The sequence below is a fragment of the Oncorhynchus mykiss genome, chromosome 7, assembly GCF_057628025.1.
Source record: "Oncorhynchus mykiss isolate SJ-2025 chromosome 7, ASM5762802v1, whole genome shotgun sequence".
NCBI classification, from domain to species: domain Eukaryota; kingdom Metazoa; phylum Chordata; class Actinopteri; order Salmoniformes; family Salmonidae; genus Oncorhynchus; species Oncorhynchus mykiss.
Window position 1 is genome coordinate 19,685,053 of NC_143028.1, and position 13,582 is coordinate 19,698,634.

The following is a 13,582-nucleotide window of genomic DNA, read 5'->3' on the forward strand; positions in this document are numbered from 1 at the left end:
TATTATCTCAAAGCACAACCGTGTTGTTTCTGGTACTTGAACTGGCAACGCCCTGGGTCGATACTTGGTTGCTTCCCCTGACAACCAGGGCATTTTGCTGTGCACTGCCTGTTTATGACCAGGCTAATGTTGTTAATTTTCAAGTGAATCAGTCAGAACTCAGCACTTGTAGACTCATCGGCTTTGAGTGAGTGGGGAAAATAATAATAATAATAAACAGTGTTAAAATAATAGGCTTGGCCTCCCGCGTGGCGCAGTGGTTAAGGGCGCTGTACTGCAGCGCCAGCTGTGCCATCAGAGTCCCTGGGTTCGCGTCCAGGCTCTGTCGTAACCGGCCGCGGGGGGCGACGCACAATTGGCCTAGCGTCACCCGGGTTAGGGAGGGCTTGGTCGGTAGGGGTGTCATTGTCTCATCGCGCGCCAGCGACTCCTGTGCCGGGCTGGGCGCAGTGTGCGCTAACCAGGGTGGCCAGGTGCACAGTGTTTCCTCCGACGCATTGGTGCGGCTGGCTTCCGGGTTGGATGCGCGCTGTGTTAAGAAGCAGTGCGGCTTGGTTGGGTTGTGTTTCGGAGGATGCATGACTTTCAACCTTCGTCTCTCCCGAGCCCGTACGGGAGTTGTAGCGATGAGACAAGATAGTAGCTACTACAACAATTGGATACCTCGAAATTGGGGAGAAAAAGGGGTCAAATTCAAAAAAATTATAATAATAGGCTTGTCAATAGAAAATGAATGGAGGTCTTAACTTACTTCATTCTACCCTGCAGGAATGCATGGTTTAGGAGTAATGCCAGGCCTCCCAGCAGTCCCTCCATTACCCATGCCCCCTATGCCAGGGGTGGGTATGTCCCCCCCTCTGGTGTCGTCGGTTCCCCCGTCTGTACCCCCCTTGGCCAATGGAGCGCCAATGACAGGCTTCTCCCACCCAGGTATGGCCCAATCAGCATCGCCGTAAGACATACCACTGATTATTCAAAGCGGAGTTCTAGTGAATGACAGTGAAGCCCTCTGGCAACGTTTCAGAGCATCTCACTTTGTTGATTTAATCCTTTCTTAACCTCTTTTTGTGACCCCATCTCTCTCGGTCTCTTTCTCTCCATCTCTGTCTCTCAGCCACCACACTCAACAAAAGCTCTTCTTCCAACCGCTCCGGTGCCAAGATGCAGGGCCAGTCTTTTGAGACTTCTAGGTGAGTCACGGCACCCACTTGGAAGAGCACCCACTTGGAAGAATGGACCCTGCTCATTGAGCCCAAACTCAAAGGGACAAATGTAGCTGTGTTTGTGCTTAGACACCGAGACCTTTTTTTTTTTTGGAACACACAACAGGCAAGCTCATTAAAATGCCATCACATCACTTTTAGATGAGATCCCTCTGTTAAAGAGAGATGCACAGCCGACGTCCCATGTTGTCAGTTGGAGAAGAGCAATTCTTCTGTCCAGACCGCTTTGATTTCTAACGTTACACAAAAATAACTTAATGTTTCAAGTACATTTTTTTTCCAGAAGTTAACCCTTTACACTTGTGGGAGTTGGTCTATATGGATAAATTGATATGTTTCTTAAAGAAGAAATACGAAAATCATATACATAAGCATGGTAGCAATTGAAAGGGAACCGTTTGGAGATTTATTGGAAAATGATTCGACCAAAGTTGAGGACACAAACGAGACTCCAAACGTTACACTGTTGATTTTATGTCCAAAGTACATCTACTGTACTTTTCGCTGCATTTGTTGACAACTAAATGTGAAAATACTCTGGATACATTCAGTCACGTGATGAGAATATTCTTGTTAAATGTGGGCTAGGTGCAACATAAGACAACACATTTAAGGGTTTGAGTGAGAAGACTAACTGGTGTCTCCAAGTGGCGCCACACACCTCTCCAAAGTGTGCACAGTTCCTAAGTTGTTTCAATGCACTTTTATGACTCAAAGAAGAGTCTTCAACTATAATGTGCTTCAACTATAATGTACAGTAGACATTCTGTTCAGAACAACCCGGATATAAAACCATGTCATCTTGTAACTGTACATTAAACATAGTGATCATAAACGTTGACACTACATGACGTGAGTTTTATGTTATGGAAATGTGAAGTGCACATTTGTACTCACAGGTGTTTTGGCTTGCTTGTATGACGTCAAAGCGTTATTTCTTATCCTCAACAGAAATTTGTCTTCGTCTTAAAGGCAATTTCCAACTGGCTCCGACACAGACAGCAAAGCAAAAACACACAACTTAACACAACAGTACTATAAAAAATTAAAAAAAGAATAGATACAAGCATATGTGAGGCAACATCAAAAAGTCTGTTTAAAAATACGCATTTAATAAGATATTGTCTCCCCCCCCTCTCCATCTTAGCGCCCCTGTGCCCCCCCAGCCTCCCACTGACTGGGCTGTTCCCAGCTCGTCCCGGCTAAAGTACCGGCAGCTCTTCAACAGCCACGACAAGATGATGAGCGGCCACCTCACCGGTAAGACCTTGTCTGTCAACAATACACACTGCTGGTTTGTCCAGTCCACATCAGCGGTTTCTCAAAAAAGCGAATGTTTTTATCCTCGTCTTTCAGGACCCCAAGCAAGAACCATCCTGATGCAGTCCAGCTTGCCCCAGACCTCGCTGGCATCTATATGGTAAGAGATGGGAGCAGGGCCAATACTTAAGACACTTGGCCACTAATTCCTATATGTTCACACATTGCTGCTCTTTGTTCTCTGACTACTGCTTCTCTCTGCTGACTCTGGGTAGAAGTTACTTTTAGACACAGATCTAGGATCAGCTTAACCATCAGATGGCAAAACGAATCATACCAGTTGCTGTTTAGGAGGGTGAAACGCAAAACTAGTCTCGGATCAGTGCCGTCGGGGTGCCCCTAAACGGCACTTGTTTTTACCTTCGTCCACTCTGCTAGTCACAGGACAGGAAGTGCATGGCTGGTGGTAACACGACACGTCTTTCTCTCTCTCTCCCCCTCTCCCTGTTTCTCTATAGGAACCTGTCGGACATCGACCAGGACGGCAAGCTGACGGCCGAGGAGTTCATCCTGGCCATGCACCTGATTGACATGGCCATGTCCGGCCTGCCCCTGCCCCCTATCCTGCCCCCAGACTTCATCCCCCCCACCTTTAGGTACAATCCACTGCCCCCTCTACTGTCTGGCAATGCCCCTTAACTCTACCTCTGTCTGCAGAGCATTGATACCGGCACTTACCTTAGAGAGTCTTGTCTAAAGATGCTTTATTGATCTTATTGCCCTTCACCACGGCCAGGGAATTTTTCCTTAACCCCGTGACCTGACCCGGAAAAACACTGGCTCCTATTGTTTTAACTATCAATCAGTCTATATTGATTCCATTAGGAGTTTTTCCTGGTCAAGTCACACGGTCAGGAAAAACCCCTGGTCCTGCTCACCCATGCCCTATATGAGGTGCTGTAGGTTAGTGAGCTGCTCTGACTGTGGTCTGATGTCCGTCTCCAGGAGGGTACGTAGTGGTAGCGGGGTGTCTGTCACCAGCCTGCACTCCACTGACCAGCGGGTCCAAGAGGAGGCCGAAGAGGAGCAGGAGAGCGAGAAACAGAAGCTGGAGAAACGTAACCACTCTTAAATTCATAGACCGAGCTATGGGTGACTGACTGTCCATGGGCTCGAAGTGATAGATCTGAAGCTATGCAGTGTTTCTTTACAATTACGTTGTTAATGAACAATGGAGCAAAACGAGCTCACGTTTTGGGTGCGGTGCGTCAGTTGAACTAAACCAAAATGCTTGGGAGCTATGTTCTTCTCGAATCTATGGCTATGTATCATCAATTTTAAAGTCCAAAAATGTATGTACCAATCCCTTTAAACACACACCAAAACGCTCCTTTTTAAATATAAACAGGTATATAAAAATGGCCCCAGTTTTCCAAGAAATGCCCCTGAAAATTTGGCAACAGGGCAAAATATGTTCCCCATTTCTCTTTCTCTCTCTCTCTCTCTCTCGCTCTGACCCCTCCTATCTCTCTCTTTCTCTCTCCCCAAAGTGACTTTCGAGGACAGGAAGCGGGAGAACTTTGAGCGGGGCAACCTGGAGCTGGAGAAGCGTCGACAGGCCCTGCTTGAGCTGCAGCGCAAGGAGCAGGAGCGTCTGGCGGCGCTGGAGCGCGAGGAGCAGGAGAGGAAGGAGCGCGAGCGGCTCGAGCAGGAGCGGCGGCGGCAGCAGGAGCTGGAGAAGCAGCTGGAGAGGCAGAGGGAGATGGAGAGGCAGCGGGAGGAGGAAAGACGCAAGGAGATTGAGAGGAGAGAGGTGAGGAGAGGAGGTGGAAAGGGGGAGTAAGGAGGACAGCGAGGATAGATCAAGAGAGTGGGCTGGAGAGGTGATGTAAGGGGAAAGTGAAGAACACAGGAACCAATGCAGTGTGTGTGTATATTAACAATTCTATTACGTTGTCTTTTTAAAATTTGTCAATTCATTCTCCTTATTGTGTTGCTTTAATGACAAGGGGAGACGGGTGTAGAGAAAAAGGTGGAAACGCGGGTTGAACCCAGGTCTCCGGCAGGAAGTTGAATATGTGCGCAGACCTGGAAGTGTTACCACTCGACCACGGCTGGCTCTGCACTATTTCTGCGTATACAGTATAACATTCCCTCTGTGTTTCCTCTGGCTAGGCGGCAAAGCGGGAGCTGGAGCGTCAGCGTCAGTTGGAGTGGGAGAGGAACCGCCGGCAGGAGCTGCTGACCCAGAGGAACCGAGAGCAGGAGAACATTGTCCTGCTCAAAGCCCGCAAGAAGACCCTGGAGTTAGAGCTGGAGGCACTGGTAAAGACAGAGACACACACACACACACATCATCATAACTGTCTTTACTTTGTTCTTTGGAAGAAAAGACAATAAGGTAGGATAATTAGTTTCACCCTCCCTCCCCAGAACGACAAGAAGAGCCAGCTGGAGGGCAAGCTGCAGGACATCCGCTTCCGCCTGTCTGCCCAGCGGCATGAGATCGAGAGCACCAACAAGACCCGCGAGGTCCGCATCGCTGAGATCACCCACCTCCAACAGCAGCTGCAGGTACGTACACACCTTGTGTAACACATACAGTCCCCTCCATAATTATTGGGACAGTGAAGCATTGTTTCTTCTTTTGGCTCTATACTCCAAAGGTTTGGATTTGAAATCAAACAATGACTATGAGGTTAAAGTGCAGACTGTCAGCTTTAATTTTGGGGACACATTCACTTGTATGTATATTAAAGTAGTCAAAGGTTAAGTAATTGGTCCCATATTCATAGCACGCAATGACTACATCAAGCTTGTGACTTCATATTTGTTCCATGCATTTTCTGTTTGTTTTGGTTGCGTTTCAGATTATTTTGTGCCCAATAAAAATGAATTGTGAATAATGTTGTGTACATTTAGTCACTTTTATTGTAAATAAGAACAGAATATGTTTCTAAACACTTATACATTCATGTGGATGCTACCATGATTACAGATAATCGTGAATAATGATAAGTGAGAAAGTTACAGACGCACTAATATCATACCCCCAAGACATGCTAACCTCTCACCATTACAATAACAGGGGAGGTTAGCATTTTATATCATACCCCCAAGACATGCTAACCTCTCACCATTACAATAACAGGGGAGGTTAGTATTTTATATCATAACCCCCAAGACATGCTAACCTCTCACCATTACAATAACAGGGGAGGTTAGTATTTTATATCATAACCCCCAAGACATGCTAACCTCTCACCATTACAATAACAGGGGAGGTTAGTATTTTATATCATAACCCCCAAGACATGCTAACCTCTCACCATTACAATAACAGGGGAGGTTAGTATTTTATATCATAACCCCCAAGACATGCTAACCTCTCACCATTACAATAACAGGGGAGGTTAGTATTTTATATCATAACCCCCAAGACATGCTAACCTCTCACCATTACAATAACAGGGAAGGTTAGCACTTTATATCATACCCCCAAGACATGCTAACCCTCACCATTACAATAACAGGGGAGGTTAGCACTTTATATCATACCCCCAAGACATGCTAACCTCTCCCCATTACAATAACAGGGGAGGTTAGCACTTTATATCATACCCCCAAGACATGCTAACCCTCACCATTACAATAACAGGGGAGGTTAGCATTTTATATCATACCCCCAAGACATGCTAACCCTCACCATTACAATAACAGGAGACATGCTAACCTCTCACCATTACAATAACAGGGGAGTTTAGCATTTTGGGGGGGTATGATATTTAGGCGTCTAACTTTTTCACTCATCATTATTCACGGTTCATTCAGGACTATCCGTAGTGTATGGTAGCATCCACATTCATGTAGAAGTGTTTAGAAACATATTCTGTTCCTATTTACAATAAAAGGGACTCCAAAATGACACCATACATTATTCTAGAGCCAAAAGAAGATGAAATGATTCACTGTCCCAGTAAGTGTGCAAAGCTGTAACGGTATAGGATGGCTACTTTGAAGAATCTAAAATATATTTTGATTTCTTTAACACTTTTTTTGGTTAGTACATGATTCCATTTATGTTATTTCATAGTTTTGATGTCTTCACTATTATTTTACGCTGTAGAAAATAGTAAAAATAAAGAAAAACCCTTGAATGAGTAGGGGTGTCCAAACTTTTGACTGGTGCCTTGACTTTATCTACATTTTGTTACGTTACAGCCGTATTCTAAAATGGATTAAATAAATAAATAAATCTCAGCAATCTACCCACAATACCCCATAATGACAAAGTGAAAACAGGTCTTTAGAAATGTTAGCAAATCTTATTAAAAAAAATCAAAAACAGAAATACCTTATTTGCATAAGTATTCAGACCCTTTCTCATGAGACTCGAAATTGAGCTCAGGTGCATCCTGTTTCAATTGATCATCCTTGATGTTTCTACAACTTGATTGGAGTTCACCTGTGGTAAATTCAATTGATTGGACATGATTTGGAAAGGCACACACCTATCTATATAAGGTCCCACAGTTGACAGTGCATGTCAGAGCAAAAACCAAGCCATGAGGTCGAAGGAATTGTCCGTAAAGCTCCAAGGCATGATTGTGTCGAGGCGCAGATCTGGGTAAGCTATTCCTCAGTAAAAGGCACATGACAACCTGCTCGGAGTCTGCCGAAAGGCACCTAAAGACTCTCAGACCACGAGAAACAAGATTTTCTGGCCTAATGAAACCAAAATTACTGTTTGGCCTGAATGCTAAGCGTCATGTCTGGAGGAAACCTGGCACCATCCCTAGGGTGAAGCATGGTGGTGGCAGCACCATGCTGTGGAGATGTTTTTCAGCAGCAGGGACTGGGAGACTATTCAGGATCGAGGCAAAGATGAACGGAGCCAACTACAAAGAGATCTGTGATGAATACCTGCTCCAGAGCGCTCTGGACCTCAGACTGGGGTGAAGGTTCACCTTCCAACAGCACAACAACCCTAAGCACACAGCCAAGACAATGAAGGAGTGGCTTCGGGACAAGTCTCTGAATGTCCTTGAGTGGCCCAGCCAGAGCCTGGACTTGAACCCGATTGAGCATCTCTGGAGAGACATTATGGTGCATATCCTCCACCCAAACCCTCTACAGATTAGGGATGTGACAAATAAAGTTTATCTGATCATTAGCAAACAGACAGAGCAGGCAGGCAGGCCAGCATGAGGGAGAGCGAGAGAGATGGAGAGATGGAGAGGTGGGGCAGGCTCGTATGTTTTTGTAATCTGCATCTCGCAATGTCTTACCTTGCAAATTCACCAAAGTAGCCTGAAGTTTGCCTCTTCCTCTCTGCCTTTATTTGAATTACACAACTTTCCCAGGCCTTTATAGCCTATGGACTATAACCCACAAAATAGTACTTTTTGTGATAACTGCACTGAGATTTTAATTAAGTGCTTTGTTTGTCTCCCCAAGGACTCTCAGCAGTGGCTCGGCAGGCTGATCCCTGACAAACAGTGTCTAAACGAACAACTCAAACAGGTTCAACAGAACAGCCTGCACAGTAAGTACTGCTTCCTCAGCTCCGCACATCTTTCTACAGAGACCGTCTCCCAGATCCCTGGTCAAAAGTAGTGCACTTTATAATATAGGTGTGGAAGTGCCCCCCACCTAGCGCCGCATCAAATAATCTGGCCTATTAGTTTTAATTGACAAACTGTTGCCTGAGGGGCCTTTGTAACCCACCTGCAAACAAAACTAAGGGAAATACTGACTGCCCTACTATACTTAAGCAATAAGACCAGAGGAGGTGTGGTATATGGCCAATACAAGTCCTTATGCACAACGCAGTGCGGAGTGCCTGGATACAGCCATTAGCCGTGGTGTGTGTGTGTATAGGCCATCGACCACAAACCCCCTAGGTGCCTTATTGCTATTATAAACTGGTTACCAACGGAATTAGAACGGTCTGATATATCACGGCTTTCAGCCAATCAGCATTCAGGGCTCGAACCACCCGGTTTATAATAACCGATACGGCGCTTGCTCTCTGGGTCATATTCACTAGGCTCAAAATGAACGGGCCAAACGGGGAGGGGCTAGCCGAACTTGTCCAATAAGAAATGCTTGTTTTAGTTTTCTGCTGCAAAATAAAATTGCTACGCTGGGCACTAATAAATACAACCCCGTCCTTGTCCAGGAGACTCCCTGTCGTCGCTGCAGAAGGCGTTGGAGGTCAAGGAGTCTAGTCGGCAGCAGCTGAGAGAACAGCTTGACACCGTGGAGAGAGAGACCCGCTCCAAGCTGCTGGAGATAGATGCCTTCAACACCCAGCTCAAGGTAGTACTACTCACTAACCACTCATCTTACTAGGTTACAGACCAGGGCCCCGGTTTTCAAGGCTAAGTTCATCGTTAGAACCTTCGTAGGAGGTTGTTTCTCAAAACCATTGGCATTCAAGTTTCACTTGAAAACGCTCGTTATTTACCGACTGCCCCAGACCACTCATAGAACAGCATAGTGCATCATTAGATGCTTTTTGTACCCTTCTGCGTCACTTTGTCACTCCGTGACCACAGCTAACTTCAGAAGGAAGTTGACTACAAAATAGAAAGTTGTCAACGGTTTGTCAATCGTTACAAACAAACGAAGGATAAAAATGCATTGAATGAACACCGAGATGACTGCATTAAAAGAAGATAAGTATAGGCTACTTAGGCCTATTGCCTATATTTCAATCATAAGCTATTCAAATCAATTTCATGTTCAATCAAGGAGTTCTATTTTGCAATGCTAATGTCTATAATTTTTGTCTCAATTTATTTCATGCTGTGTGACATGTGCGCAATGACGTACCAAATCTGTGATTTAGTGCATTATGATAGGGTTGGCATTAGAATAAACATCCTCAATATTTGCAGCCACATAGGGGATGATATCTCTCTAGGTGCAGATCTGTTGTCAGTATTGTGGAATAATTCTAATGCTAAAATAAGATTTGAAAGCAGAAACCTTGATCCGAGAGCAGCGCTGACTTTTTTTCATCTCGATCAGTATGCTCCAACGACGCGCTTATGGACATTCTCTGTACGTGGTGTTTTGGGGAAAGCATGTGACAATCTAAAGCCGTTTTATAGGAACGATGCCTCGTTAAAACATTATGGAAGCTTTAAGTTCCATCGCTATCGGGAACCCCGGCCCTGGTCTCTCCAACCCTGTTCCTGGAGAGCTATCCTCCTGTAGGTTTTCACTCCAACCCCAGTTGTGACTAGCCTGATTCAGCTTATCAACCAGCTACTTATTAGAATCTGGTGCTCTAGATTAGGGTTGGAGTTAACCTACAGGATGGTAGCTCTCCAGAAACAGGGTTAGAGTGCCCTGTCTCCTGTTCCCAGTGGCGAATCCTAACTACCACATAAGTCAAATTTTCACCGTGCATTGATTTCAATAAGAGACCAAATGAAAATCTGACTTATAAAATGGAAGTTAGGATTTGCCCCATGTGCTCAGTTTAACAGTTGATAGTGGACCATTTTAAAACACTGACTTCCAGAACTTTCTTTCTGCCTAATGATACCTTTGCATCTCTTTTGTGTGTGTGTGTTGGGGAGCCAAGACTGTCAGAGGGCTTGATGATTTGTGTGTCTGATGATCCCCCTTTTTTAATTTCAATGTGATTTCAGTCCTTTCTTTTCAGCCAAAACTTTGTTAATTGCTCCACATACCACATCAGGGCCCCAGCGTAGTGGAGTAGGGTTAAATTGCCTGTAGACTCTGATCTTGGGTCAGTTTTGGATTTGGGGAAGGGGAGCTGATCCTAGGTCTGTACCTAGGGGAAAACGTGGGGTTTTACACTGTTCTCTCACTGTATCTGACTGTTGCTCACTCTGTCGCCCCGCCCGCCATCCACCCTGAAACCCCCGTCTGGTCTGTGTGGCTTGGCTGACCTTTTCCCCATGCCCTCTGACCTCTGCCCTCGCCTGGCCTTCCAGTCTCTGGCTGTGTTCTATCAGGGCCACACTGCCCGGATAGAGGGCCTCCGTCTGGAGCTGCTGCTGGAGGAGCAGAGGGGGCGACAGGTAGTCCACTCACCAGCACTGCTGCCCACCGCAGGACACTCTAGAATAGTGCACCCCTCTGGAGAATAATAACCAATCAGAATAACTCAGTGTGCTGTTACTAAGCAGATTTGAAACCCAATGATAAAGAAGGAAGCTGCCTTACTAACTAACTAAGAAAGTTAGACCCATGTCACAATACAGGGCCAACCGGAACTGTACTGGGCTGGCTCAATTTCACATTGCCCTTTCAAAACACTGTTCCAGCAACTATGGTGGATGTGTAACCAGGCCTAGTGCAGTATGGTTCTGCTCAGCTGGGCTCAGTAATGTGATGGGTATGTTAGGCTCACCCTGTGTCTGTACCTGTGGTAGGCTGTGCTGTTTCCGAGCAGCGTGGCCCTCTTCCCCACAACATCCTGTGGGCTCAACCTGGGGAATCAAAAATGGTTAAGCTGTATGTGGGTTGCTATGGTTTGACGTCGGACACAGCCACGTGGGGCTGTTGGGCCACCTAACTCAAGGCGCCAGGTCAGGGCTAGGGGTTGAGTCTAATCTGGATGTTTACCTGGGTCGTGTTCATTAAGGACAACGCAATGGAAAACAAAAATGTGCTTTCCTTATTGGGCAGGTAGTCCCTCCCTTTTTCAGTCTGTTTCTTTCTTTTTGGTGCCTAATGAACACAACCTTGTTGTTGACTTCGGTGGCACTGCTGCTGTTCTATCTGACCCTTGACCCTGGGGTCCCTGTGTGTCTCTTTTCAGTCCGAGGGGGGCTCGGTGGACCAGATGCTGCTGGACTGTCTCTCGGCCCTCCTGGCCTGTTTGCAGCGTATAGACGTCTACCTGCAGGTGTCCCTACTGCCTCCCCTTCCTCCTCCTCTTCCTCCACGCCCTCCCCCCCGCGCTCCCCCACCCCAACCCCCTTACCACTCCTCTGCTTCCTTTGAAGTGCTGGTCAAAGCAAGCCATGCTGTCCTTCCGCTTGAGCGTCTTTAGCTTTAGCCTCGGTAGCCCTGCAGCGAGTTAATAAATGCCAGCCGCCGCTTCCCTCCTTTATCTGTCCTCTGGGTGGTGCTGGAGCATATCTCTCTCATTGCCTCCTCAACCCTCTAGACTAGGGCCCAATAAAAACACTAGCATACTATTTAGTATGCGTTGCCAAGACTAGAGTCAATTGGGTCACACTAGGTAGTATGCAAGTGTATACTGGGACACAGCTCCGGTCAATGTTGTTAGCCACCATGTGCGTGAACCTGGTTGTTTGTCTATTTCACTTTATTAAATTGAATCAATGACAATTTTATATTTTTTGAGCTCCTTGACCACTTGAGCTTTAAGTTGTCAGGCTTTGTAGTTTTGGTTACGGTGAGAGGACAATATTTACCTATTTGGTATCCCCAAAAAACTTTAAGACATACGCTTGTTGCGTTAGTAAACATCTGTAGAAAGCACAAAAACACTTCTCAAAAGACTCGTAAGGCACTCTGTCTTATTGGAAAGAAATGAAATGCCTTTGTTTAATTACATGGCAGGAGGACAAGATTAAAAACAGCACACTCGACCGACGCTTTGCGGCTGTACAGTCCTTCTACTGGGTGAGTGACCACTAGTCTTAGTGATGTATTTATTTAATAGTGAACTGTGGTGTAGGGCCTACTATTTTGGGAGACCAAATCCATACAGACATAGGCTAATTGAAGACTTGGTACAGTAAAGAAATATAGAACAAGGTAGTGAACAGGGTAATGTCATTTATCAGTAGATTGAGGCGATATGAAAATGATCCTCAATTTGTTACTGTGAGACTATTTAAAGAAATCTTCACAGTTGCTCAGTCAGTCGTGCATCTCTCACCATTTTAACCAAGTACTAAACAAATATTGCTTTCCTGAACGTACCTCACTCTCTCCAGCCCCATGTGTTGATGACACGCCAACTTAACATATGGGGGTGAAGCCTTTGGTTGCATGGTGTTGCATCTAATACTGATTAATGATCTTGATAGTAATTCATTCAGGAAAATCTAGTCCTCAGAAATTAATTCCCTGCTCAGACTGTATATTAAGACTTTCTTAACCCTTTAGAGACGATGGGTTTGAATTACACCTACCTATGATCCTTGTGAATTTCCCATTCAACTCTTTTGACTGATCTCCATATCAGGCTGTGTGCTTTTGAGAATCATAGTTTGGCTCAGATTTCTCCCAGAGCCATGAATGTTCTCTGTGATTGGTTGGTACCACTTGGCTTTAACCAGTAGTGTTTCCATTTGGCGCTCAACCACAGCAGAGAGAATTTGCCCCTAGATGCTGATCATAGATCAGTTTTGCATTTTCCCCTACTAGGTTAAGGTTAGGATTGGGGGAGATGAAGCTGATCCTAGATCTGTACCTAAGGGAAACTTCACCCCGGAGCGCTGAAACACTGCAATCTTCCAGTTCCAGTGGTGTCAGTGTTGCCGTAGTAACCCAGGGCTTGTTTAACCCTCCCTCAGTGGTTCATGTGCAGCACTCGCCAGACTCCGAGAGCTGTCCAACTCCCATGAACGCACTGTGGTGGCGGCCATGTTTTGTGCAAGTGTGTCCGCCCCAAAAATCCAACTGACACCTACATTTCAGTAGTAGAAGTAGCCCAGTATTAATTGGAGAAAACACCGAGATGAGATTAAATGGAAGGAAGCAGTAGACTAAACACAGACTTTACATCTGGTAACTGAGCCCGGCTGGGATCATAATGGCGCTTACAGGGCACAAAATGGCTGACGCCTCACTGTGATGTGAGTGTTGTGTTGAGTCCCGGCGACCCCGCCCACACTTTCCCCTCACCGGTCCTCCTCTATCCCACGCTGCCTTGCAGGAGCTCCGAGAGATCCACAGCAAGCAGCAGAGGCAAAAGCAGAAGGATCACCTGGAGGGAGAAATCAACATCCACGCCATCGCCCAGGAGAGGGCCAAGTCCGCCGAGCTCACAGACGGAAGGTGTGTGTGTGTTTGCGCACAGGACACCATATGTGTGAGCGAGCTGCTCCTATGTCCGCTCATTCTGTATGGGTTACGCG

The 13,582-nt window shown here is 46.0% G+C and overlaps 1 protein-coding gene across 15 annotated transcripts in view; it reads left to right on the top strand.

Annotated features, from left to right (window-relative positions):
* The window catches only part of itsn1 (intersectin 1 (SH3 domain protein)), a 63,062-nt gene that overhangs the window by 24,287 nt on the left and 25,193 nt on the right, over nt 1–13,582 (top strand). For 7 of the 15 annotated variants that reach the window (XM_021608909.3, XM_090240514.1, XM_021608911.3 and 4 more), the window contains 12 exons: nt 769–930; nt 1,115–1,190; nt 2,371–2,483; nt 2,580–2,643; nt 3,002–3,139; nt 3,489–3,601; nt 4,034–4,296; nt 4,659–4,808; nt 4,917–5,057; nt 7,941–8,028; nt 8,665–8,804; nt 13,381–13,502. In XM_021608909.3, the coding sequence (XP_021464584.2) occupies nt 769–930; nt 1,115–1,190; nt 2,371–2,483; nt 2,580–2,643; nt 3,002–3,139; nt 3,489–3,601; nt 4,034–4,296; nt 4,659–4,808; nt 4,917–5,057; nt 7,941–8,028; nt 8,665–8,804; nt 13,381–13,502 (1,570 nt within the window). Of the gene's footprint in view, nt 1–768; nt 931–1,114; nt 1,191–2,370; nt 2,484–2,579; nt 2,644–3,001; nt 3,140–3,488; nt 3,602–4,033; nt 4,297–4,658; nt 4,809–4,916; nt 5,058–7,940; nt 8,029–8,664; nt 8,805–10,456; nt 10,544–11,286; nt 11,374–12,056; nt 12,120–13,380; nt 13,503–13,582 lie in introns of all 15 variants that reach the window. The other 8 variants (XM_021608902.3, XM_021608908.3, XM_021608905.3 and 5 more) reach the window with 3 other exon arrangements.